Source organism: Pavona decussata, unplaced genomic scaffold (genome assembly GCF_977016875.1).
Source record: "Pavona decussata unplaced genomic scaffold, jaPavDecu1.1 SCAFFOLD_154, whole genome shotgun sequence".
In the NCBI taxonomy this organism is placed as follows: Eukaryota; Metazoa; Cnidaria; class Anthozoa; order Scleractinia; family Agariciidae; genus Pavona; species Pavona decussata.
The window spans coordinates 591435-619276 of record NW_028145566.1 but is presented as its reverse complement, the minus strand read 5'-3'; the positions used below and the strand labels follow the sequence as shown (position 1 = coordinate 619276).

At 38.1% G+C, this 27842-nt stretch overlaps 1 protein-coding gene and 1 pseudogene across 1 annotated transcript; both read right to left on the bottom strand.

The window, feature by feature from the left end:
• LOC146466047 (uncharacterized) overlaps window positions 1-27842 on the bottom strand; it is a 451139-nt pseudogene that overhangs the window by 337415 nt on the left and 85882 nt on the right.
• LOC146466052 (peroxisomal acyl-coenzyme A oxidase 3-like) lies at window positions 176-27558 on the bottom strand. The gene is made up of 16 exons (XM_085127829.1): window positions 27044-27558; window positions 23908-23985; window positions 22251-22340; window positions 20065-20297; window positions 17796-18002; window positions 16982-17054; window positions 14529-14651; window positions 13869-13989; window positions 13661-13783; window positions 12217-12327; window positions 11466-11551; window positions 10747-10815; window positions 9316-9451; window positions 2733-2800; window positions 2165-2251; window positions 176-1009 (listed from the first exon to the last, which is right to left on the bottom strand). The coding sequence occupies exons 1-16, from the start codon at window positions 27452-27454 to the stop codon at window positions 896-898; spliced, it is 2130 nt and encodes a 709-aa protein (XP_084983955.1). The 5' UTR covers window positions 27455-27558; the 3' UTR covers window positions 176-895.

Sequence of the window (27842 nt, the reverse complement as noted above, 5' to 3'; positions counted from 1 at the left end):
AGAAATTACATTGAGGTTCAGAGATGACTAATTAATTTCTTTTGTTTTATTCCCAAAACCCTCGTAGCCAAGCTAGAATTTTAATACATCGGAAATGGTCTATTCTTTGCAATATACTGTAGTGGTGTTTGTGGGGGGTAGGGGGATAACTTTAATACGAACAGCAAAAGATGACTTTAGTTATACACCTTTAATAAATTAACTACGAACATTGGATATAAATAAGTGTCTTTCAATTTCTCAAAAGGATACTTCTGGGGCCACTTCTGGTTTCTTTAAAATTTATGTTAATTATGAACGACTATATCGAGAACTCATATCGATTAAACATGCAATTAAATATGCTTTTTTTTTCCTTTCACTTTCTACGTTCGATGCTACAAAGAGAGTACCATGGAACAAACTGGATAAGTTTTCTAAAACTGCCAGTTGGTGAAAAACTGGAAAATGAACAGACAACAGGAAAGTAATAGCTTTCATTTGAATGATCACACTTGAAGATTTTATTCAGAGACTCAAAACTTAGAACCACCTTTAAAGCGTAATAAACAGCACCACAGGAAAGTACTGCTCAGTAGCTTTCATTTGAATGGTCACACTTTAGGATTCTCTATCCACAGACTCCAAAAGTAGAGCCACCTTGCACAGCAAATAAGACAGCACTACAGGAAAGAACTGCTCGGAAGCTTTCATTTGAATGGTCACACTTCAGGATTTTATCTACAGAACCACTTGGTAGAGTAAACTAAACGACACCACAGGAAAGTAGTGTTCAGCAGCTTTCATTTGAATGGTCAGATGTAAGGCGTTTGTCCAAAGACTAAACAGTTACGGTGACCGTCCCTTTCCCAAAGGAATAGGAGTGACAACGTTCATATCAGAAGCATTCTTTTCTTTACAACTTGCTTCGCTTTTGGATAACTGGAGTTCGACGACATTCCTTCCACCAAGAAATTCGCTCCCGGTTCTTTGGGTTCTGCATAATTGCCGCGTGCAAGTTTTCGTGAGCCTGGCGAAAGAAATAATTTACAACTTTTGACGAATGTTAACAATTAATTCAGACTCTCTTCTAGAGACAAAATCATAGCGCTAAATATAATTTTTCCCGTTCTATTTGATACGATAAGCTGTCAGTTGTTTGAGAAAGAAAGATGGCGAAATTTAGGCCCCATCCACACGAATCTCTTTCGCTTGAACACGCAATTTTTTTAGCGTTGTTGGATCACATTTGCCCGTTTAAATCGCAAATGTTTTCTTGTTTTTGTTTTTTAACTGTCGTCCACACATATCCGATGAAATCGGTCACCGAAAACAAAACTTTTTGACCACGATGCGGTGGTCGTTGAATTCTACCTCGCGACGTCATCGTTTTCAAAAATCGTTTTCAGGTGTCCACACAAGAACACGAAAATGATGATCTTCTCAAAAATTTCCTCTGGAACTGAAAGCGTTTTTGAAAAGTTGCGTTTTCGAGGAAAACCAATCCGCGTTTTCCCTTCAAATGAACACGGACACGCGAGGACGGCGACCTTAAGCTCGATAAATGAACAAGAAAGATTAAATATTGTACTGATTCATCTTACCGGGAGCGTGAGATATGAGTCGGGGACTAAAAAAATTTCTTTGCGGCATGCTCGCGAATAGATGAATATTTAATCTTTGTCTTAAAATCACTTGTTTTCTACCAGAACTGAGTTCTTCCGAAGCCTAAGAACTGAGTATATTGTAAGTAAGAGTTTGAGAATTCTATTTTTTATACGGTTACCGAATACCCCTGGTAGAGCGTTTTTCAATTGAGTGTTTTAAAACCAAAACCAAAGTAATAACTCTGACCAATCACAACATACATAAACAGTGAATGGACCAATCAGAACTCGAAGCAAATGCACGTATCCGGCGCCAAGCGCGGGAAAAGGCGAGCATGCAAGTCACGATTGGTTTTGGTTTGGCTTCTCATTGGTTGACAAAGTGGCGCGAGTTTTTCCAACCAATCACAGAGCGTAGTTAAGCAAAACCAAGAGCAAACGCGTAATTACTTTCGACACTCAATCGAAAACAGTTCTAAGAAATCGAGTAATCCATACTAATCGTGGGGGGAGGGGCTACAGACAAAATATGAATAAAAGTGACGGGTTGGTGGATTTTTTGTAACCTATTGCCATACCTTTCCATTGCTGTGGCCAATCGGCGAGTTGAGGATAAAATCTGGAGGAGCTAAGGCGTCAACAAGAGCCACAGCTTCGCCTTTCAACTGATGAAGAAATAAAACGGCAACGGACTGTCAGAGGACTTCCAAAATCGAGAAAAAGCATGGTGCATGCATCGACTGCTTAGAAAGGACACAAATGAATGTTGTACTACTAGCGCTTGGAACACAAATGATGGATCAGATAATTAACTCTGTAGTCTAAATGAACCCTTGAAATTCTTACTGAGTGTCCGTTGCTCTACCGACTGAACTACGAGGCCAGGCGGGAGCAAGTCGTGAGTGATTATGGTGTTTATCGCGGTCTCCCATTTCCTTACTAGGGCTAATGCTTAGCAGGAATTTCATGGGTTCACTTTAGCAGTTTAACGTACACTGCAGAATTAATTCTTCGATCCATCATTCACTTAGAAAAGAACTGCTAATCCGCAGTCCCAACACCAAAACTTTTCAAGTTTTTCTGTATGAAATACACAAAGCAACCAACACGCAATTAGGATTGCGTTCTTTGAACGCGAATACGCACCTCGCAACAAAGACTGAGAATAGCTCCTCTGACAATCCTCGCGTCATTCACTGACCTACAGAAACCACCTGTTGATTGAGGAAGTTTGCATTAATCAAAGGAGAAAGGAATACCTGGGCACTCTGATTGCGTTTGTTTACTTTGGATTTCGATTCGCTTATGTTAAAGAGGCAATTTTTAGCAACATTATCAAGGCAAAAATTACATTTGCAATAGAAGCCATGCATGTGTTAAAATGGCTATTATGTATATTCAAAACTCTGGGCCGAGCTTTCGACAGGAACAGACGCTGTTTTCTGTGCTCTGCGACTTATCCTTCGAATGGCGTAGAAAGAGGGCTCCTTTCGTTTAGACACAATGTCAGATAAAGAGGGGAACGCCGCGGAAATAGGTCAAGATAGTCGTAAAAGAAAAAGGACAACGCAAGGCTCTCAGACAGATGACGAACTTTTGACGGCAGGCGAAACGAATCCGTCCATGGCGGCGACGCTAACAGAAATCAATCGTAAACTCGATATTGCTCTAGCTGGAATAAAGGAAATCGAAGAGCTCAAGGAAAAACAGCGTATTTTGGAGAAAGAAAACTCCGATTTGAGAGAAAGCTTAGAGTTTGCTCATAAGTCCATAGTGACCTTGACTGAGAAAGCCGACGCTCAACAGAAGACGCTATCAACGCTCACCGAAAGTGTGAATAAATTAACACAAGCTGTTGATGTGGAAAAGGAACGTGCTGTGAAGCTCGAAAGCCATAGCAGACGGAATAATCTTATTTTCTACAATATCCCCGAAGAGCGACAAGAATCCAGTTCCACGACAGAAACTCTGCTATACACCTTCCTAGAAAGAAACCTCAATATGGAGGAAGAAATTGATGAAATACCGATCGAACGGGCACATCGCCTTGGCAAGGTCAGGCAAGACAAGAAACCTCGCCCAATCATTGCAAAGTTCAGCTTTCACAAAGATAAGGAGCGCATACTATCGAATGCCCGTACACTAGCAGGCACAAATTATGGCATTTCACAGGATTTTCCGAGAGAGATCGTTGAAATACGGAAGGCTTTAATCAAGGCAATGAAAGAAGCAAAGAAGGAGGGTCATGATACAAAACTGGTTTACGACAAACTGTACATAAATGGTAAAAGATACAGACCGCAACCGTGAACAGAGTATCAAGTGTCTTTACAGGAGCCTTTAAGCCGGACCCAACTTAAGTATACTTTTTATGTTTTCTGTAATTAATGTAACTATTTGTTTAAACTCGTCTTTATTTCACTGTATGTCTTGTATATGGCCAAGTTTTGCAAAAGGATTAACAACCGTACGAATGACGTATGCAAATATCGGAGTACCTACAATAGTTTTTTTTCCTTTACTTCTTTATAGATGGCTAAAATAACTTTATCTTCGCTTAATGTCCGAGGCTTAGCTAATGATGAAAAAAGGAGAGAATTATTTTATTGGCTTAAAAAGAAAAATTTTTCTATTTATATGTTACAAGAAGTTCATTGTACGGAAAAGTCTTCTGAGAATTGGGCAGCTGAATGGGGCTATTCAGCTTTATTCAGTGGTCTGATGAGCAACAAATTAGGTGTCGCTATTCTTTTTAATAACAACTTTTCCTTCAAAATCTTGAGGCAGCTCTGTGATAAAGAGGGCAGATACATTATTGTTGATTTGGAAGTTGGTGAGCTGACCTTGACGATCTGCAATATTTACGCTCCGAATACAGATGATCCAGTTTTCTTTAAAACAGTGAGCGAACAAATGTTGTCATTTAAATGCGAGGAAATTATTCTCGGCGGAGATTTCAATCTGGTTTTGGATATTTTAAAAGACAAAAAGGGTGGGAAGCAAACAACACACTGGAATTCCTTGAAAGAACTTAAATCTATTCAGAATAATTTGGATCTGACTGACATATGGAGGGACTTAAACCCCGAGGAAAAAAGATACACTTGGAGACGGAATAGACCAGAAATACATTGTCGTTTAGATTTCTTTTTGGTTAGCTTAAGTATCGCGGGAAGAATCTCAAATGCTGATATTTTTCCTGGGTACAAAACCGATCATTCGATGTGTAAAATTGACATCAACTATCATTCAAATCCCAGAGGACCAGGTTTCTGGAAATTGAATTGTGCGCTTTTGAGTGAAGTTGATTATGTGAATGCTATTAAATCGACAATCACCGAAACAGTCAGCCAATACGAAAACGATGAAGGAGTCGATGAAGTGTTGCTGTGGGAAATGTTGAAACTTGAAATTAGAGATGCCTCAATGAAATATTCCAAAGCTAAAATGAAGAAGATGAAAAATAAAGAGGCAAACACTGAACGTGAGTTAGCCGCCCTAGAAAGGCAATTGGAACAGGATGTAAACAATGATAAAGAAGTTCTTGAGGAACAGATAAGATTGAAGAAAAATGAATTGGAGAGTATCATGCAGTACAAAACAAAAGGGGCCATAATTAGATCTAAGGCCAGATGGTACAATGAAGGTGAGAAAAATAGCAAATACTTCTTGAATTTAGAGAACAGGCATTGTAGGAGGAAAACAATAATGCAGATTAAGGCGAGTAACGGTTTATATGTTACGAACGACTTAGATATTTTAGAAGAGTGCAATTGCTTTTATAGTACGCTTTACGCTTCAAAAAACACCGCAGTGACATCTTCTGACGATCTGTTTTTTAGTCAGGAACACCCTACACTTGATGAGATCAATAAGCAAAAATGCGAAGGACTGATGACTGAAAAAGAATGCCTCGAGGCTCTAAAATCAATGGAATCCGATAAATCGCCTGGAACGGACGGCCTCCCAGCAGAATTTTATAAAGTGTTCTGGGGGGATGTCTCTCCTTTCCTCGTAAGTTGCCTTAACAAAAGTTATCAGAAGGGTAAGCTTGCTATAACGCAAAGAAGGGGTATCATTTCTTTGATACCCAAGAAAGACAAGTCTCTACAAGAACTAAAAAACTGGAGACCCATTACATTATTAAACTGTGACTACAAAATTGCTTCCAAGGTGATTGCCTCTCGACTTAAGGTTGTTTTGGAAAATTTAGTAGACAACGACCAAACTGGCTTCTTGAAAGGGCGCTCCATTGCAGAAAACATTTGCTTGATTAATAATGTCATCTCATACACAGAGTCAAAGAACATTCCCGGGCTACTTCTCTTTGTTGACTTTGAGAAAGCCTTTGATACTATCGAACGGGCATTTATCGAGAAAACATTCCATCATTTTGGTTTCGGTTCTTCCTTTATAAAGTGGATAAATCTGTTTTATTGTGATATTCAAAGCTGTGTTATAAATAATGGTTGGTCGACAGGTTTCTTTGAATTGGGTCGAGGTGTAAGGCAGGGCTGTCCCCTCTCGCCTTACATTTTTATCTTGTGCGCAGAGGTGTTAGCAACTACAATTCGCAAAGACAATGAGGTTAAAGGAATCACAGTAGGCAGCACTGAATGTAAGCTTAGTCAATATGCAGATGACACCACGCTGATTTTGGATGGTAATCAAAATTCGCTTCAGCGCTCGTTTTATATATTGGAAAAATTCGGTGAGGTTTCAGGTTTACGAGTAAATTGTGAAAAGACTGAAGCCCTATGGATTGGCTCCAAGAAAGGGTCAAACCAAATTTTATGCTCTGATAAAAATCTGAAATGGGCGGATAGCAAGGTTAGAGCTTTAGGTGTTTGGTTCTGCATTAATTACGAAGAAAGTAAGAAGTTAAATTATGAAGAGAAAGTTCACAAGGTAGGCGAAATTTTAAATAATTGGGGAAACAAGAGATTAACCTTGATCGGTAAAATTGCAGTTATCAAGGCTCTTGCTGCGTCACAACTTGTTTATGTGATGTCGTCAACTACGTCGTGCTCAAAATCATTGAAAGAGACAAATGACCTTCTTTTCAAATTCCTTTGGGATTACAAGGGCGACAAAATTAAACGGACTGAAATGATAGCAGGTTACCAAGATGGTGGTCAAAAAATGTTAGACATAATGGAATTTAATAAGGCTTTAAAAATATCATGGATACTTAAATATCTTTCAAATGACTCTAAATCTAAATGGAAGCGCTTTTTCGATTTTCATTTGTCTAAGGTAGGCGGAAAGTTGGTTTTTCTCGGTAACTTGTCACCAAAAGATGTCCGAAATCTCAATATAAAAGATGCTTTCACCCAAGAACTTATTGAATTGTGGGCGGACTTAAACTATAAGGATTCCTTTGCCTCCCTAGCTGAATTTAGTGCTGGCCATATTTGGAATAACTCGTTGATCAGAATCGCAGGCAAGAGTATCTTCTATAAACAATGGGTTGATGCGGGGTTGCTAAAAATCAATGATTTGATGACAAGCGATTCAAGGCTTTTAACCTACAGCTCTTTTAAAGACAAGTTTTGCCTTCCTGTTTCCTTCCTCGAATTCTGTGGAGTAACTTCGGCAATCAGGAGTGCTATGAGTTCTTTAAAATTGACATCGCCAGATAAAAAAATTCAAGAAAATGTACTCCACATACTAAACTCAACAAATAAACCAAGTCAGGCAGCCTACAAAATCCTCATCAATAAAAAATGTACTCGCCCTGAAAGGAGCCAAAAGAAATGGTTAAGGGACTGTGAAATTGAAAACGTGGAGAATTTGGACTGGGAGTCGATTTATCTTCTGCCTAGGTTATGTACAGTTAGTACGAAACTAAGGAACTTCCAGTTCAAATTTCTCCATAGGAAAATCGCCACAAATTCATTCTTGTATAAAATTAAACTTTCGGAAACAAATCTCTGTTGCTTCTGTCAAACAGCACAGGAAACATTGCTTCATCTTTTCTGGGAGTGCCCGATCACACAGGCCTTTTGGAATAGTGTTGAACTATTTTTCGTTTCCGCTGATTTAATTCCAACCTCACAAGTTTTAACGTTATGCCACTGTTTAGGTCTTAAAGGAGATAAAAACGCCTCCTTATTGAATCATTGTTTACTTCTTGGCAGATATTATATTTACTCCTGCAAATACAAGAACGTTAAACCATCGTTAATTGAATATCTTAATCAAGTTAGATGTAATTTAAAAGTAGAAAAACATGTTTCTATTGTTACAGGAACACAAAACGCTTTCCAGCAAAAGTGGCACCAAATACTTCAGTCATTATAACTCCTTAATCTTTCCTTTAAACAACCCATAAAATAGACGATTATACTTGAATAATTTGAAGGTTCTCCTTTAACAAAAAAAAAAAATAAATAAATAAATAAATAATAATAATAATAATAATAATAATAATAATAATAATAATAATAATAATAATAATAATAATAATAATAATAATTAACCCTTTATTTCTTGGCCCTTTAGTTTCTTTTTCCTTGATGTTCCACTTTTGGTGTAATTTTTTTTTCTTACTCTTATTAAGTAATAACGTATCTGTTAGTGCTGTTTCTCTTAGTTTTGTCTTTATTAGTAGTGTAACGTTTAGTAGAACCGTTTTGTAAAAGGTACATGTAAACCGTCAGATATTACCTAAAGTACTGTAATTCTTTGTAATTAATCTAACTAAATAGTTTCTAACATAGTCTTCTATTGGCATGTCAATATTGTACTGTATTGTAAGTATTGTAAATGTAAGGAAAGTATTGTATAATAAAATAATTTAAAAAAAAAAAAAAAAAAAAAAAAAAAAACGAAAGAAAAAAAAAATATTCAAAACTCTAATGTTGGCATGACCACAGCAGCAAATCCTTGAGAGAAGCCGGATCTTTTTATCCAAACCTGGATCGGTAAAGTGTTTGAGATAATAAATTATAGACGCCAAGATCAAGACTGGTCCTTAAGGTAGCAAAAAAGACGAAAACAAAAACGTTGGACATATAAACCAAAAAAATATACGTGTACAAATTGCCCGGTTAGGAAAGCAAACCTTCGTCGGGGGGAACTGTCGTCTTTTTGATAGTCTTGCTTTCTATTTGACAGTTACATTATTAGCTCGAAACTTCTACCGTTTAACAACAAGACAGGTTCTCGTTTTTATTGAATAACGATATAAGTAGGTCACGCCACACGCTACTCACTATCTACTTAACAATTAGATTATGAGCTCGAGATTTCTATCGCGCATAGAAATCGAGAGCGAATAATCTAATTGTTTTAGTATAAATCTACTAGTCGTTCAAAACTTAACAAGTAAATTATCTATATCCTCATCGCAGACACTTCGAAAACGCGGCGAAGCAGCCGCCATTTTGTTGAAAATCGCTACTCACGATCTATCACAGAATAGATAGCGAGTAGCGTAGCCAATCAGAGAACAGCATTCGTGATAGAATACTAGTATATTTATACTAAAACAGAATAGATAGTGAGTAGCGTAGCCAATAAGATAACAACATTCGTAATAGAACGCTAGTAGATTTATACTAAAATTTACTACTACCCTTCGCCTCAGACCTCAGGCATTGTCCTTACTGCCGAGCGCCAGCGCTATTTCGTTAGAGATGCATAGAAAAGTGATGAAGTGTTACTCGTTACTAACAGCACATGCCGAACATAATACGTCAGCAGTATGGCCCATTAATGTTCTCACCTTGATATAAAGTGGTGAGATGTGTCTCTAGAGAAGACAAACCATACAAGGAACACAGTTTGACAAGAACTGGTCTAAGGGCGTGAGGAGTTTCTTCACTGAAAATAACTTCTTTGAACGTCTTCAACACTTTGCACTGAAAACAGAAAAAAGGGTTACTTTAAAGAACCTTGACTCTTGTTAAGATTTTTAACCCTTTAAGCCCTAACAGTGATCAGCATTGAATCTCTCCTTGTAATTTCAATGCTTAGTCAACGCTTAAGGTCACGAGAATTAAACACATCATCACCCAAGTTGAATTTTCTTATTTTTAACTTTTTTCCCAGCACTTTTATAGGAAAAGTATGGGGACAAGATAGGATAATTTGTTCTGATATTAGGGGCTAAAGGGTTACGTTAATACACGAAACAAAATGCAGTTACATTTAGTAACATAAGCAGCTTATACATGCTTTTATTTCTTCAAAACTTGATTGCTGCAACAGTATTCTTTATGCCCTACCCTCCTCAGAGTTAGAGAAACTACAACGGCTGCAAAACACAGCTGCAAGGCTAACTGTTAGAGTTAAAAAGTCAGCCCACATCATTCCAACATTACAGAATCTCCATTGGCTTCCTATTAAAGAAAGAATAGTTTTTAAAATTCTCTTGGTCACTCCACAGCTTCGCTCCAGTCTATTTAAACAAGCTCTCATTTCATTGCACGCCTCATCGTCTACTTCGGTCAAGTAGTTCAAATCTGTTGTCTATCCCAGAGACTAAAATGGCTTCTTACGGCGACAGATCTTTCTCGGTCATCGCACCAAGCCTTTGGAACGATTTACCAAGTATCATTTAACAGTGTTCCAGGCCACTGTGGACTGATTTAAATTAAGATTAAAATCTTATCTTTTAAGAGAGTGTTTTTCAGATTAGGGTTTTTATGTAATAGGACTGTAACAAGCATTGAGGCTCGGCTTCATTATGATGTGGAATGCATTTATTATCATGTTAAAACTGTGCGTCAGTAGGGCTGCGAAAATGAACACTTTGCAGAAATGTCCAAAAAGATGGTAAACGTTTTTTAATAATTCCTCTTTATACGGACTTCATATTGAAATGTTTGCCATGTGTAAAACTCGATTAACAACAGATTGAAAAAGGTTGGGTTTTGTATTTACTGGAATGGGCCATCGTAAGCCATTCTCAACGCCGTTCCTCCCACAGGTAACCCAAGCTCAAGTCCTTGGGTTGCCTGTGTGCCTCCAGCGGAAAATAATCAGGAGATTCCAAAAATTTTCATGAAGTTTATGAATGTTTGAAATTCTCACTGAACTAAATGACGAACTTTGTAAAGGAAACGGTTCAGATTTTGTTATCTCGAGACGTAACATACAAAGCATCTATTGAAAAGTAGAGAATAGGTGACAAATTAAAGGCAAAAGAGGTTACCTCAATGTAGGCGAGTGCTAATGACCTGCAATAAAACACCTGGCTGTCATTCCTGGCTGTGAAAGGGTCCTTAAAAAAGGTTAAAAAAGTGTTAAAAAGCTAAACTGATTGCAGGACTGACACTTCCACAAAGGACAAATTGTATTTGGACCAACATTTCAACTAGTACTACCTCAGGGCCAGACTTACGTACAACGACAGCTGAAAACAACGGCTCTAAAAATTTCAATTTGAACGTAAACATAATCCTGAAGGAGACTAAAAGTACTAGTCGAAACATTGGCCCAAATAAAATAACGTGTTCTTTCAACTACGCTGGGGTTGAAAGTTGATATTATACTCTCCTAACTAATGATAAATTATATCTTATGGCTCTTTGTTACCGTGCTAAAGAAACGAGTCAACATGGCAAACAAAAATCAGCCTCACCAGCTTTGAGTTATAAAGTTGTTTGAACATCAGGACAACAAGTGTACAACACAACAACAACAACAACACTTTACTTTGACAGGGAACACCAGAATTACACAGAGTATATTTATTTAGTTATTCCTTCTTCAAACTGACATCTGACCCATCAGTTTCCTTCCTGTTATTTGACAATCTTGTAGATTTGGTGATGACTGCAGGCACCACACATTCAAGAATTTCAACTCAATGTTTTAGGTACCAATTTGACTGGGAAGTCCACAGCTGACCTAGCGAATGCATGTACCCACCTTTCCGTTTGACAACTCTTGTCGAAGTTTGGCAGCACTTTCTTTCAACAGATAACACACAAGCCACTGGTAAGCTCCCACTAGAACTAAATAGGAACATAAAGGTTACTAAATAGTTTTTCCTCCTTTGTGCTGTCTCAAAACAATTCCCCACTCCAGAAACTGTGTAAACACTGGTATGATTAAGGGATCTGGGATAGTTTGGGCTAACCTGCAGAACAGGCATTATTCAATTGAAGGGCTTGGTGGAAAACTATGCTAAGTGGAAAATTTGCTTGAATTTTTTTTTTGTCAAAAGTGCCTGAATTTTCGCATGTGGCCTTCAAATTAATGGAAAAATATTGCTTTGTATTTTATTTCGTTGGTTTGTGCTTCTTTTTCGAGAAATAACGTATGCAAAAAAACAAGTTTTTCTTGGCGGCGTGACTTTGAGATCTTTTGTTCGAACAAGAAACAAAAGAAACTGCTGGTTAGGTTTATATATCATACCGACAATTAAGTGTATTTTTCAGCATTTTCCCAGGGTAGCATAGCTCTTAGTCAAATAGTTTTCACCTAAAAGAGTATCTCCTACACAACTGACAGCCCAAAAAATGCACTTGACTTACTCATTGGTGCAATTTCCTTGTGTCTACCCACACAACGAATAATTCCTCACTAGCTCTTGTTTGAGCCTCCCTGTAGTGGAGCTTGGGACTCGAATGTCAAGACCATTTTGGGAGAGTAAGTGCTTGATAAGAAAAATACTTACAGTCAGGGTCCCTGCATTCCTGTTCTGTCCTTGCATGGAAACTTTCTGCCATGATTTGCTCAATGTTGTTAAGAAAATCAACTGAATGTATTGGACTGGAAATATGGGAACCTGTTTGAAAAAAAAAAAAAAATGACTTCACTCCCAGAAAGATATCATACAGTACATAGTAGGCAGAGTGAGGCCTCTCAAGATGATGCTTGCTGTGCCCTGCACCCTGATACTACTAATGTGCACTTCCAGAATAAAATCCATACCCACCCCATCGAAGGTCATTGGCAATTCCTAGAGGGAGAGGGGTCTTAAAAGTCAAAATTTTAGAAGCAAAGTATGAAGCTAAACTGGAATTTCATGGGGGGATGGAGGGTGCAAAACAAAAAACCTTCTGTGGGGGAAGTATGGATATTTTCTGGAACTGCACAAAATGATATTAAGCATCAATCAACAAGAATGCAAGAACTCTCATCTCTCCCCAACCCCCACCCTTCCCCTCTCAGTAATGAAAAATCCAGAGATAGTGATTGGGGGTTTTGTTTCATATGGGTCTGGAACTGCAATCATGGACAAAACTGTTGAGAAATTTGTAGTCGATCTACAACTCAGTCCCCCCTCCCCTTCATCAACTGAATGTTGATCCGCAGTTAAAAAGAAAGGCTGGATCATTCAGCTGTCCCAGCTTCAAAGCAACATTGAGTGAGGGGGAGAGGGGAGTGAAGGTTTGCTTCTCTCCAGCTAGTGTTTTCCTTGCTGGAATATATGTGCAAAAAGCACATTTTTCTTTACATGTCTTGTCCACAATTGTGGCAATACAACCAAGCTTGATTGCCTTTATGGCCTCCAGAGTCCATTTGTAGAAGAATGAATGTGTTTGTTAGCTTGCCAGTTCAATCAAGCTGAGTTGGTCTGTGGAAATTAAGGGCTTAAGAAATTAACACCTTGGGCCTCCAGGTTGGGGGCATTTTCCAAGATAACAACTGACTGTATATTGTGGCTTATATAAATTATTACCACTTTGCAAGACAAGGAGTAAGTGTAAGTGATATACGACCAAGCTATGTATAGTCTAGTTGTTATTGACCAAGAGTGAGGTCCAGACACCAATGACCAAGTGCAAGGTAAAGATAGGTATAGTGTAACAGTGACCAAGTTTTATATTTTCAATTATCAACTAAAAATGAAGATGAGTTCTGCAAGTGAACAGAGAAAAGAATTGACAGGAATACTATTTCTTCATCTGCACCAAATGAGTTTGCAAATAAATTATAACTTACAAAATGCCATTTAAACGAGTCAACACAAATATAATCCAGATGAAAGGTAAGCAGTTGAAAAGTAATTGCAGCTGCTTGTCTGACTGATTAGAAATACCTGGACCTCATCATTTTTCAGCTCCAGAAAGCACAAACCCCCAAAGGTACCCATTTCTCAGTTTACAAAAGCTAACCTTTTTCCTTGGCTTCCAAAAGAGACAACAGATAGTTACTTGTTTGTCCCAGAAGCATGTTATTGTCTCCTTCATAAGTACAGTTTGGATCATTGTCATCCCTTAACTCACCAAACCTGTTGACTGAAAAATAAACAAAAATCGCAATTAATCAGAAAGTCAAAAGAAAATTCTCTGATACAGAAGGAGTTGTTGCAGAGAGCATTACTTGCAAGGTAACCATGGCCACCACAAGCCTCTCGACATTCCTGTATAGCAGTCTGCGCAATCCATCCTGCGAGTGGTTTGCTGGCTGAAGACAAGGCATGGATCTCTCGTCCCAATGCTGCCTGCAGAAAAACAAACACGTTTTAACCTCTAGTTATTGTGGTAATGATGAAAAGGTTAGTCTGTTTACAAGTGGCATGCATTTAATAGAACTGACTAGAGAGGGACAAAGTCTAAGCCATCCTGTTTAAGAAAATGAAACGAAACAATAATTAAAATAACATGTTATATTAAGCAATTATAAGTAATTTGTGCCATGATCCTGGGGCCATCCTATGTATGTTTAAATTTCATAATTTGTTATTAACTGCTTCTGATGGCTAAGCTGCCATAATGTGAAATCTATGTCAAAACAGATTTTTTCACATGTGAGTTGAGTTTGTTGATGGTTCTTACACTTGCTCCAAGAGTTTTTCTTTGGATGTGTACAGCCTTTTCCTCATTAAACACTTCCAAATTTCAATTGATGGACTTTTTACATTCAATAGATAAAAAACCCCGAATTGATTGGAATGTGTCTCTAATAATAATTATTATTAGCACTATGCACTATGTTCCATTAACACTTCAACAAACTGTTTTTATCTATTTTACAACTTACTTGAGCTTCACCTGTTTCTCCCAGCATCATGCCAACTTGCAGTTCTATAAAGTTCATAAAGAAAGTCCTCGCAAAACAAGCTAAAGCATATGTTGCCGCTAGCTTGGGAATAAGTCGCCATTGCTGAAATTAAAAAAAATGACAGCCATGAAAAGTGCATGCTTTTGTAGATGGGACATAGGATGCAGAGGCTTGAAATTGAAGTAGGATCTGTAATACTATGAAATTATTTTAAGCTATTGGTCACGGAAAGAAAATGGCATGGTGGCAGAAGTGGGTTTGCTTTTTTCGTAGCCAGGATGAGGAAAAATTATAGGGCAGCTGAGGTAGCAAGTTAATTTCTTTGTTAGGCAGGGTACATGATGCTATTATTTTAAGGACAGATACTGCATACAGGACGACAACCATGTGACGGCAGTACATAGAATGTGCTCCTTTTGGTAAGAAATAACATGGCATCAAAAGCAACTAATAAGCTCTCTTTTTGAATGGGATGCTAAAAACTAATGACTTTTTACGGGTAGCAAAAGGAAAATTTATTTATTTAATTCAATATTTATCCAGGGGCATCCAATTTAGCAGAGCTAATTTAATGGAGCCCTGACACAGCACAAGACAAAACATTGAAACATAACAAAAAAAAGACTAGACAAATAATTAAGTTATAAACGCAGCATGTACCGTAGGCATTACTGCTTAAGATGGCACTTAAGTTTGGTTTTAAATTCACCCAATGCCTCTACCTGTCTAATGGTAAAATTCCTAAAATTATAAAATTAAAATAATAGCATTTTGAATTTTGTTTCAATTTTATTAAAATATAAACTATAACATGACAGCAGAAGTGGATGAATTTTAAGAACAGCCAGGTAATGTGGTGAAAACGACATGGTGGCAGAAGTGTAATGTGCAGTTCCAGAAAATATCCATACTCAGGGCTCAAAGTTTATGTTTGACTTTGGGAGCACCTGTGCTACCAGGTGTAAATTTCTAGGCGCACTGCCGAAATTTTAGGCGCGCAGCTAAAAATTTTAGGAGCACAACTTAAAATAGCTCCAAAAAGAAAAAGAAGCTTCAGACATTTTATCAGTGATCATTGATAATGGTGTCACCCAAACGTTGTTCATTTCTTTTGCTTATTTTCGCTTGCCAATCGTTTACCAGCATGGTAATGTTTTATTTCAATCATGTGTTTGTTTCTTTCAGTCTCTTACAGTACGTTTGCGATAGCAATAATACTGTTTCATTTTTTAGAATATTACATGTTATGGTACGTTAAACAATGTAATAAGACAAAACGAAGGTGAGGAATAACGTTATTGAATCCTTTCGATCAAACGAAATGCTTCAAGTCCCACGGATCACCAACTGAAACTAATTTATCTGGCCACTTTAATTTCTGTAGGAAAGGTTAGGTCGCCTTGATCTCTGCCCACTGTTTAACCACTTCACAACTGCTGTAGTTGGGTCAAATGTGTTGGAAGGCAGCAGCCGGCTGTTTGAGAATAAATTGTCTTTTTGTAAATGAGCGTTTCGAAAAAGAGAATAAATTACATTGTTGACTGCGCATTGACTTAACTGAAATAAAATTCATTGTTTCACAGGAAATACGTAACACTTGTGCTTGCCTTGAAGAAAAAAAGTCTCTAAACCCAGATTTTTTAGACATTCCTGTCTCTTTGATATCGGCAAAGCGAACTAAATTGCGCAGGAAGCACGTGTTTCAGAAGGTTGCCTCCACTCGTACGTGTCAGCAGTGCGGTCACAAAACCGAGAAGAGTCTGGGGTGGGTTGAAACACGGACAAGAAATGGACTTGGGAAAACAACAAATAAAACACACACTGATGCAAGAAAAACGGTGTAACTTTATTATGTGGAACCTAATTGCGTTACATCCACATTTGAATTTATTATTTCAAGCTTCTGTTTCGTGTTTAATCAGGCAGAGTACACAATAATTGTCAGGTGAGGAATCAAAGTGGCCCAGATTCAGGTGCACTGAACTTGGGCGTTTTTAGGCGCGTGAGTGCGATCACATATGATTTTTCAGGCGCAAAATAAAAAATCTAGTCGCATATGCGACCAGCTGGCCGCTAACATTGAGCCCTGATACTCCCCCCATGGAAGGTCTTTTGTTTTGCACCCCCACTCCCTCTAGGAAATTCCAGTTTAGCTTCATACTTTGCTTCTAAAATTTTGACTTTTAAGACCCCCCCTTCCCCTAGGAATTTCCAATGACCTTCCGTGGGATGGGTATGGATTTTTTATGGAACTGCACAAATACATTTTGTGAAGTTAGAGTGTTGGATACAATACATTTTAAGGGCTACGCAAACTCAGCCTGTGTTCTTTTCTCTATGTAGCTTGTGAGATACTATGGATTTTTTAAAAGTGGTGGTGGTGGGGTATAATATGCATGCAAGATGTGAGATTCTTTCCATGCTTTACAAACCTGCATCTGATATTCCAGAACTGGAATCTCGTCTTTCCCAGGCGGACCAAACTGCCTCCGTACAGCAGAATACCTTGTGCAGAATTTGAAACAGGTTTAAAAATATAGTTCATGGTCCAAAGCATTGATAAAACTTAAAATCAGTGAAAGAAAATGGATGGCGGAAATTAGATTCCAGAAATGCCACTCTTAACAACAACATTTTTATTTGAAATATTTATTTGATTAATTTAACAAAAAACACTGTTAGTACAAGACAGAAGACAACTACAAGATGCTTCTGACTTTGGAGTCTATGAAGGGAAAGCTTTTATCATCTGTAAGTTCATTCCCGTGGCATTAATTTCTTAGTTTCAATTCCAAAAGGGGGTTGTAAATTAAAACATTAAAATTAATGTGAAATTTCTAGTATTGCTGACTTGAGAGACTAAGGATTCATTAGGCCCTTTGCAGCTTAAAGACTTTACGTGACCCACTTTGTGGTGTGTGAAAATTTTTTTTACAGAATTTGAGAAAAGCAAAGAGTGTCTTGCAAACTGCTTAGTTTGAGGCCCTTGGCTTCAGTTTTTTTAAGAAGGACGCTTTATAATGATCTGAATGTAATAAAAATTTTGAATAATAACTATTAGGGATTAGTAGGGGAAAAGGTGCAGAGGTACAAGGTTTGCTCATTAGTTTCATCTTATGGGCAGAATGTGAGATCTTACATTCTGCCAACAAGCTAACACTAACAAGTAATACCTTACACCTCTGCACAATGTTGGTAATTCACAGACTAGGAAGCATTCGTTATAAAATTAATACCACTTGATACCTTATTGCAATGGGAATGCACAATCGCAGGTTGGTGACAGCCATACTTGTTATCCCTACCCGTCCACCAGACAGAGCACCCAATGCAGCACCAAATCTCTTGTTTGGGTCTTTATACGGTGTCACATACTTTCCTTCAGGGGTTACATCTGCTGTCTTATTCAGCAGGTTCTCTCGTGGAATCCGAACTTGGTTGAATGATACAAAACTGTAAAAAAAAAAGGAAGGAAAAAATTTGTCATGTAGCAACTCTCTATCAACTTCAATTAACCCCTCCTGCATTTCAATACCCCTCTTGAAAATACCCTTCTGAAGAACATTAATTTTAAAACTTGAAATATCACCTTGTTTCCTTTTATATAAGTTAGCTAGTGATTTCCAAAGATAAAGAATGGGGAATAAGAAAACAAGTATCCTCAAAATGAAATAAATGTTGTGAGGAACATTTTATTTGGAATATTCAAATGTACATGTAACATAAATGGTTAGGCAATTGGATTTTTCATTGATAGTTTGAAAAACAGTTGCATGTTAGACCTTGTATAATTTTGTTAAGGTGGCCGAACACAGTAAATTGCGTGCGCTTTACAGATTCTGCTAGTGATGCTATTAAGCGTGCGCTAGGGTTGTGGTAAGCAAATACTATCGATCCCTCGATTTTATTCTTAATGGATCACAAAGGTAAGTTTAGCTCTTAAAATAACTCAGTTTCTTGTTTGTGAATCCTTCTTCATTTAACAAAAAAAGTGATTTCATGAAGAGCTAAGCCTTTTTGTACGCTTTTCATCTTTGCTGAGAAAATCTAATTAAAAGCCACGCATGCGCATTTGAGCAAAAAATTGTGACTGGTTGTTTTAAATATAGAAATGAACTGTTTTCTAAGGAACCGCTTGTTACAATTTCGTGAAATATGACAAAACAGTAGTTCTCTAAAAGCGTAACTCACCTACAAACAAAAAACAAAATCTAACAGAGGGTGTCTTCAAAAAACATTAAAGTGCAAAACCAACATTTACAGGAGACCTCTCTGTTAAAATTACATGAAAGCAGCGTCACTATGTCAGTATTTTGTGAGTTTTTCTGGATACGAAAAATGGAAAAAATCTAACGAGTGCATTTTCTAAAAATTAAGAAAAACCTTTATTTGTGGGCGGTTAATAGCTTGCTGTGTTGCCATGGCAACAGCACCTTGCTCAACAAGAAGTATCAAAATTTATTCCTTCTTAGTTAATTTTGCACCATGCTAATTTCGGGTACTCAGAAGTACGTAGTTTTCAAATAATGTTTACTAACACCTGTATACTTGAAAACTGTGTTCGGCCACCTTAATTGATCCTCATCCATATGGTCAGAGCTTCACCAAGGTTTGCAGAATGAAATGACTAGAGTATTTACTACTCCCCCTACTTTTGATAACAGTCCCTAGCGCTGATCAATAACTAATTCTATATACAGTCAACTCTCGCCTTGTGGACACCCCGCTATTATGGACACTTGCTATTACAGACAAAATCCAGATCCCATAAGGGTTTAACTGAAACTGAATCCCGTTATTACGGACTCTCACTATTATGGAATTAAAGACACTTTCGTGGTACAAACATAACAATTTTATTGTTTTGACTCTCGATAAAGTGGACACCATGAACTTCGCATGTAACATAAATAATATTGCAGTCTGATATTCATCATTTATCAAAACACACTTCAAACAATTTCTGGAATGTTTATTTTCGCACCAATCTCTTGAGACTCTATGTTTGCACTTCAGATTATGCCTTTTCCTTCCAGACTCTTTGGGAGAGACTAAGCCCTCACCTCCATTCCCAATGATTCGCTACTGTTGATAAGCTTGTCCAGTCTTACAAGATATTGTGGGTCGCCACATAACTCATAAATAACTGGAATCTCAAGCCCCAGGCCGCCACCTCTGTTGATCCCCACACCCCACTACTATGGACTCTCACTATTACGGACACTAAACGATGTCCTGAGGGTGTCTGCTATAAGGAGAGTTGACTGTATAACTGTACACAAGGGTTGAGAGACACAACATGGAGTAAATTTAGTCTTACTAAAGAAAACAAAGCAAAAAAAAAAAAAAAAAGCAGTGAACAACGTAGCCCAACAAAAACCCTCTGTTTTTATGACTGTTGGTTCAATCGAAACTTTGCGCTTCCAACTCCAAAGACAATAAACCTATCAATTATTGTTATCAAATAGCTATATATTGGTTTCTATAAAAGACAAGTAATATCCACTTAACTCACCCATTATCCAGCCCATTCTGACCAAGTTTCAGTCCAAGATCTCCCACAGTCACCCCAGGCATGGGTGAAAGGTCAACAGCGCTGCGCACCTGGACCACAAATGAGTGAAGACCATGACATCTGCCATCAGGAGTGTAAAGCTGTGCGTACAAAACTACATGGGTCGCACTGTTGCCCAGATTACCGACCCAGCACTTTGTAGCCTCAAAGTTGGGTGTATGGATGACAAACTCCTATCAAGAAACAAGATCACCTTGAAGTAAATGCTTGGTAGAGGGGGGTGAATAGGGGTATGTAAATCTGCCGATCTGCTAAAATTAATGGCTGAATCCGTCGATCCGCTCAAAAAATCAACTAAATCTGAATCCGCAAATTGTTTGCCGCGTTAGATGATACGCGAAATACAGGGCGACTTCAGTTGTTGGAGTTGCCTTGCGTGATATTGTGTTTTAGCGTTGAGGATGACTATCAACGAAATATTTATGTATCAAACAACTGTATTGAAACAAAATCTTGCAGATACGAGAAAAAAGAGCAAACATGAACTTCCTAACAACCAAAATCCAAAATCCGGGCCCCAAAACTGGATAAAAAACCGCGATCCGCTGTGATCATAGGATCCGCAGATCCGTTAATATTTCACTCTGAATCCAGAATCCGGGCTAAAATATTTACCAAATCCGCCGATCCGTAGACCTATTCACCCCCCTCTTGGTACAAGGAAGTAAGTCACGCTAAATTCTGTAAACTAGGTAATGTCTTATTCAAGTCATGACACTCTGTATGGGCATAAAAAGAGAACAGTCTGTTATTACCTTATTATTTCTTTCAATAATTTTCCTCAAGAGTAAAAGAAATCAAAGGCTCCTGTGAGCCAACTCGTGAATGCAGATGACACATAGTAATTGCAATTTAGACGGCTACGGAAACTTCCTCAAAAGCTAAAAGAAATTATATCTTTGCCCGATTATGTAACGAAAAATGACCATTCTTGTACTATTAAAATGATTGTCAAATTATCCTGTACAGATTGAATAAGCCGATTATTCTGATGCGCCGATTAAAAAATATCACGTATTTTTTTTATTCAAAGTTTATAGGAGCACGCCATGTGCAGCTACGTCATGCAAATTCGTGTGATAGTCCGCGGCTACTGGATTTCGCGATCGGGCTAGTGGATTCTAACCATCACTTGCCCGATGGGCAAGTGAAGTTTTTTTGGGAATTAAAATTACAAAATTACTGTAGGGCAAGCCGATCTCACAAAGGGAAATATGTTCAACAAAGTATCGCATTACGATTCATGCCCGACATAAATGCGTGAAATTTTTCCTTTGGAGTTCAGTCCACGCAATCCTCAAGTAAAAATAATGAACTATGACAAGCTCTTGCTAAATAAGAATTATTTATCGACCGCGTCCTTTTGCTTTCCCATAAATTACCAGTTGTAAATTTCGAAAATGAAACATTTTTTCCCTTTGAAACCTCTATGAAAGCTGACTAGATCTTAAAAGTGTTCATTTCACCAGAAATTTGCATAATTTTGTTTACGACGTCAATGGCACGTTCCGCTTTCGCGTGAAAACTGACAAATTAAATTATTTTTTAATTAAATTATTTCTAAATTAAATTATTTTTAATTCTTAAAAGAAACCGCACTTCGTAGAAAAAAACGAAAAAATCCTATAACTTTGCTCAGATTCAACGAAAAATCCCCATTCTTACACTAAAATGATTGTCAAATTATTCTCTACAGAATGAATGAGAGAATTCTGACGCGTCGTGAAACAAATTTTTACGTTTTTTTTTTTTTCACTAATTGAGTTTACGACCCCGGACTTTCTGAAAAACTGAAAAAACTTGAAACTTTGCTCAGATTGAACGAAAAATCGCCATTCTTGCACTAAATGATCGTCAAATTTTTCTCTACATATTGAATAAGAATTTCCTGATGCGCCATGAACAACAAATGTTCGCGTGTTTTTTTCCACTAATTGAATTTAAAACTCATTCACTGCGCACGCCCGAAAGTTAACGACAAAACCGACTGATCGACTGATCGACTGATCGACTGATCGACTGATCGACCAAGTCGAGAGTCAGCTATCGCTATAACTCGTTCATTGCGCATGCGCGCATTCACGAGTTAAAAAGTGCACAACAATGAATGTTAACTGTGCTCTCACCTGAGTAAATGGATCATATGTTGCTGTTGTTTGAACACCTTTGGTGTTGCTTCCGTGAGTTAATTCAGTCAGGGCAAAACAGCCAAAGATCTGCATGACATTATGGAAAAAAAATAAAAAACAAAAAAATATTTGGGGTAAGGCTAATTCAAAAACTGGGTTTAGCTGAAGCCATGTGGAGCACTTCGGCTCAAAGTGCAACATTTTTTATAAGTTAGGTACTGCTAATTCATTGAATTCAACCCTTTAGGTCACAAAATAAACTATACACTAATGTAATTATTAACCAGTCTGTAGGCTAGAGTAGAGTATATTTAGAGAAATTGGGATTCTAAATGCCAAATCATCACTTGTCCCCTTTCATCCAGCAAAGGGTATTATGCTTCAGTATCGGACCATTTTTTTAAAAAATACATTATGTTTAAGTTTAAGTTTATTCTCTCAGACTAAAGTAAGTCTTACTGGAGTGGGATTCATGAAGCCACCAAAGGCAGATAAGAAAAGTCCTAACCATCCTTTGATGGGCATGGGATAGGTACAACAAACATAGGCTTCATCCTACCCCAGGGATATGGATGCATCCACCCACCAGAGTCCAGGGTAGCACCTGGCTTTGGAAAGTACCAGCCCCTCAGCCACCTCTGTTAGGGTCACAATAAAGGGTCCCACAACCCTTGGTCGGCAACCTACCTAGTGGTGGCTCCACGATAAACATGCCATTTTCACACTGCACAACCTTGAAGGTAGCCTCAGGAGATGTGCAGGTTAAGGGAGTAAACCCCTGCAGAAAATCGGGAGTGGAGCCTCTAAGGTGCTTGCAAGGTATACTCCACCTCTTTCTGGCAACTCGTGCAGCCGCACTGGCACCAAGTGTATTGGCTCTTCCTTTCCCTAGCTTGGAGTCGTCAGCAAAGCCAAGAGGGGGATCCTAATGTGTGAGCAGCCTAGGACCTTTATACCACACACTCAGGTCTTGTATCACCCTGGAGAGGTCACTCCAGTGTAGTGGTGCACCGATAATCAATTATAATTGAAAGTTGATCGAAAACTCTTACCGATCTGATGATCTATTACAATTAAGGCATAATCAATCATCGTGGAAAAATGAATAGTCCCTTTAAGAAAGAAAAATACTAATCCTGGTGTGCGTTAATGTGGTTTTTTTTTTGTGCACTCAAAAAGTCAAAATTATCCTGAGTGTAATACAAGGCTAAAATTATGGGAATATTATGTAACTATTTCACGAACATCAAGCCACTTTGACTTGTATACAGGGGAAAAATGCATGGAGTTCTTATCAGTAAATTTGTCTGATTATAATCAATGATCAATCGGTTGGGACAATCCGATTGTTTCCGATGATGGATTATGAATTTCTAACCGATTCCCACTTAAGTGATATCACAAGATGTTGGTACAACGGAGGAAGTGGCAGTCACCAGAGCATTTACAACCCCACCCAAACGTGTTCATCCCACAACTGACCACCCATGGTGTTTTCACACCGTTGTCTCTCAAAACAAAAGGATGCTGACGATGACAATGATTCTGAAGAGAAAATACCTGGGATTCATCATACTTTACAGGTGCAGAAGAAGTTATCTAAAAATGGCCCTACATGTAGGTATACAGCTGATTAACTTTTTTTCACAAATACCTCAAGACGTTCAGCTTTGCTCCCAAGTTCCTGGATATGCTCATGTGTGCTTGATGTTTTTAGCAAACGAGCAAACATCTGAATCAGATAACAAAAGTTTTGGTAAAATTCATTGACAGAAATTCAAATTGATTGATATGATCAACGAGAAAAAATGGTAAAAAGAATGATTGGCAAAGTTAACAAATGATTGAGTAGTTAAAAGAATGGTTGAGAGGATTGACTAACAGAAGGGTGATTAACAAACTAGTGATGTACAGTGGAGCCTTTATTTAACACAGTGCCAAGGGACAAGGGGAAATTGATTTATTACATTCCTCATTATACCGAGGCTCTGTTCCATACATTTATAAGACAGAGTTGGATACTGAGGACTTCTTTATATAGAGGTTCATTAAATCGAGGTTCCACTGTATCGTTTTAATAATGTGCTAACCAGATGCACATTAAAATAATAAAGACTTCTTTAATGTTGATTAATGGTTCCCTCTGAATAACAAATTCAAACAATAGCCATGGTCACACTACAGACTCTTGAGTGTAAAGTATTAATGAGTCACATGAGTCAATGAGTCACAAGTCATGAGTCAATGAGTCAATGAGTCAGGTCTAAAAAAAAATTCTGTAGAAACAATAAAATTATGCGTTACGTTTACTTATTTGGCTAGTTGTTTTATTGCTGCCTTTAAATCTCGACCCGGGCTGTTTGTTTGCAGTTCCCAGGCCCTGCCGCGTAGTACCGGATCAGAAGCAAAAAATATGGCGGCCAAATTATGACTGTTGTGACTGCTACGGAAGAAAGTCTTTAATTCCCTTTAAACACAGCGCTTTTTAAAAAGTAAATTGAGTTAAACCTCAGTGTGGAGTTTCCCAGTGCTCAAAGACTCAAATCTGTGAACAGTTGTTCTTTGACATTCGGTGTATTGATGATTTGGCCGGGTTTGAAGTAGAAAATCGATCGCGAGTGCCAAGGAAAGTTCTTTTACATATGTATCGGTAAGTTACTGACTAGTTTGTCACGCTGGTGTAAATTGGAAAGGGGAAACCCTAACCGTAAATCACTCTTTTTCACCCTTCCCACTTGCATTGTCCCCCATGCCACTGCTTTGTCGTATCCAGTCTTAGAAGTTTTATCTACTTTTGTCCTGCATTGACCAAGATTTTCCATCATCAGGAAGAAAAATGACTTGGTATTCATTATCCATTTGTTTTTTTTTTTCATGAAAAACCGCTGATCCGACCTGTTGACTCATTGACTCATGACACATGACTCATGACTCATGACTCATTTGACTCATAAAACATCCGTTCTCCAGACTCTTACCTAGGTAAAACCGATTTACCTAGGGCAAATTCACCAAAATTTCCAGATGTAAATCCATCTTGAGTTTCATTTTACCTAGGAGAAAAATTCTGGAAGGGTAAGCTGAAATCAACTGTTATGGATGATTGAATCGGTGTGAGAAGGTGCTGTAGGTTAGGATGAGTTAAGGACAACACCTACTATTGTTACTGTGCATACGTTCTGCGCATCTCGAGACAGTCGGATTTCCTATGGGTAATGCTCACTAACACATGATATTTTTGCGTGGTTTAAAACTATGTGGAGAAAGCAGAACTTAGCAAGTGCTCTTGGTATCCAAAAAGAAAATTTGGGGTAACCAATTGCATGTTCAGAGATAATTAAGCTTCAATTTTGGAAAAACTGCCATACATTGCTTTATATTTTGGCACTTTTTAGAAATGTCTCTGAAAAATGTGAGGTTACCCCCAATTTTATTTTTGGATTCCAATAGCCCTTGCTAAGATCTGCTTTTCCTACATAGTCATAAACTGCATAAAAATACTTCTGTATTAGTAGGCACCACCCTTAACTCAGGAAAAGAGGTTGGTTGGCTTGTTACGATCTCGTGCCAAAAATTGAACAAATACTCGTTATAGAAATATTGGCTCTGTCTCATCTTGAGCATAAAGACGGCTTCTGTAATAGAAACAATTGCTCGGTTAAAAAAAATTCTAAACCCTAAAACTGAAATATCAAATCTCAAATAAAAATATATTTACAACTTGCTCTGACCTGCAGCATCGTTGAGAGGTAAATTACCTTGTGAAAAATCAGCCACACTCAAAAATTAAGTCTCCTCAGGTAAACTGTCAACAAGTCAAGTTTCCCAGGTAAAAAAGTCTGTAGTATAACCAGAGCTAATGTATGCAAACAGTAAACATTGCTATTGATTGAAGAGAAAGAATGATTGACAGAATGCATGATTGAAGGCATGACATTATGTTAGTTGTGGTTACACACACCTTGGGTTTGGGGCCTTCCAGAGGGTAAATGGCTTGGGTTCGGTTTAGCTCAGGTTTCATGTTACCCTTGGGGATGCGGTTACACAGTAAAAGAACTCCCCTCAGGGTAAAATATAATTAGATTCGGTTAACGACCAGCTACTGTGCTTGTTGCGGTCGTCACTTCTGTTCGAGGTTTGACTTGTTGGACTTGGACTAGCACTGTTCTTGTCTGGTTCAAACTGAAGGTGATTATTAGTACCGGGCAACGGGTTCTGATATATCGCATAGGGATTTAGCATCGCTGGATAGTGCGGTAGAGGCTGATTTTGAGCTCTGCCAACATCATACAGGGGATTACCGGTATGGTTTCCCTGCGGCCTTGTTTGGTTCCTTGCTTCAAAGAAATACCCGCTGTAGTAGGGATCTTCGTTTTGACTAGCGTTCAGTGATGCACGAAACCCTGCCATGTCACCTTGTGCTACCAATAAGCCCGAAATTAGCCAAGCGTATCAGAGGTCAAATCAGAGCATAGCAGGCGATTTCCTGTGTTAGCTATGTTCTGCATGATGATTGGCCAAGCCACCTCAGGGAGCAGATAAACCCTACTTTTCAGTTCAGGAACTGTCATGGGAAATTCTTTTGTTCTCTTTGATGTATCCCTGGAAATAACCCAAAGGCAGCTTCGGTCTGGGAAAAGCGGTTACACACAAAAACATCCTTACCTGTGGGAAAATGCTAGTTACCCATGGGTAAAAGGGCTAGTGTAACCACAACTATTGCTAGAAGAATGTCAGGGGACGATTGAAGAAATTATTAAAAATGATCAGTGAGGTTAAGTCCTACTCACCGTTCTGTTCAAAAGATATTTTGCAGACATGCTCCAATCATAAGCTCCTAACGTGTCGTTAATTGCTTGAGCCAACATCGGGTTACCCATAACTTGATTGTCAGTCAGAAAATCGTACTCAGCAATTCTTATACATCTTTTCATTGTAAGTTGACGGCGTTCATCGAAAGACAATTTGCTATCGTTTGTTCGATCAAACAACGGGTCTTTTTCTAGTGTTTTCCATATATTCTGTTTAAATCTGACTACATCGTCTCCGCCATCTATAAACACTTTCATCTGAAACCAGTCAAAAGATGCTTGCTTTCTGTAGCAGTCGAGAGGTCCTGGAGGGAAAGTCTTTTCCATGTCTTCGATGCAAAGATCTGATTGTTCCTCGTCTAATTTGTTCTCCAGACTTAATTCCGACATGTCGACCTTCGCACCTGTGTGAGAAGATTCTGATTATACCCTTTCAACAACAATTCTCACAATGACTTGCAAGATGGCTGCGATGGCTCACGAGAGTTCTGAGAAGGTCACTGAAGGTGGTTTTGTTCCAACACCACCAGTAGGGGAGGACACCGTGACTTTGGGTAAAAATCATAAATTTTGGTTTACTTTAATAATATTTTTCAATTATAGAGAAATGCTCAGGATAAAACACGATACTTAAATTTGTTTTTACACTGTAAAAATACCAGAAAAATCCCAAAATTTTCATTTAATGGGAAAGTTATTTTCTCCCCTATGTCCCCACCGTAAAATATATTTTTGTCAATCTAAGGAAGAGGGGGAGGGAGAGGGGTTGGTCTTCTTA

What these genes read in the sequence shown, in the direction of transcription:
- LOC146466052 (XM_085127829.1), bottom strand. Translation starts at nt 27,454, where the DNA reads ATGTCGGAATTAAGTCTGGAGAACAAATTAGACGAGGAACAATCAGAT. An exon ending in CAGAATGGGCTGGATAATGG is followed by an intron (nt 18,003 to 20,064) that starts GTGAGTTAAGTG and finishes TTTTTTTTACAG; the next exon opens with TTTTGTATCATTCAACCAAG. An exon ending in TAGCACTCGCCTACATTGAG is followed by an intron (nt 9,452 to 10,746) that starts GTAACCTCTTTT and finishes TTCTGTTTTCAG; the next exon opens with TGCAAAGTGTTGAAGACGTT.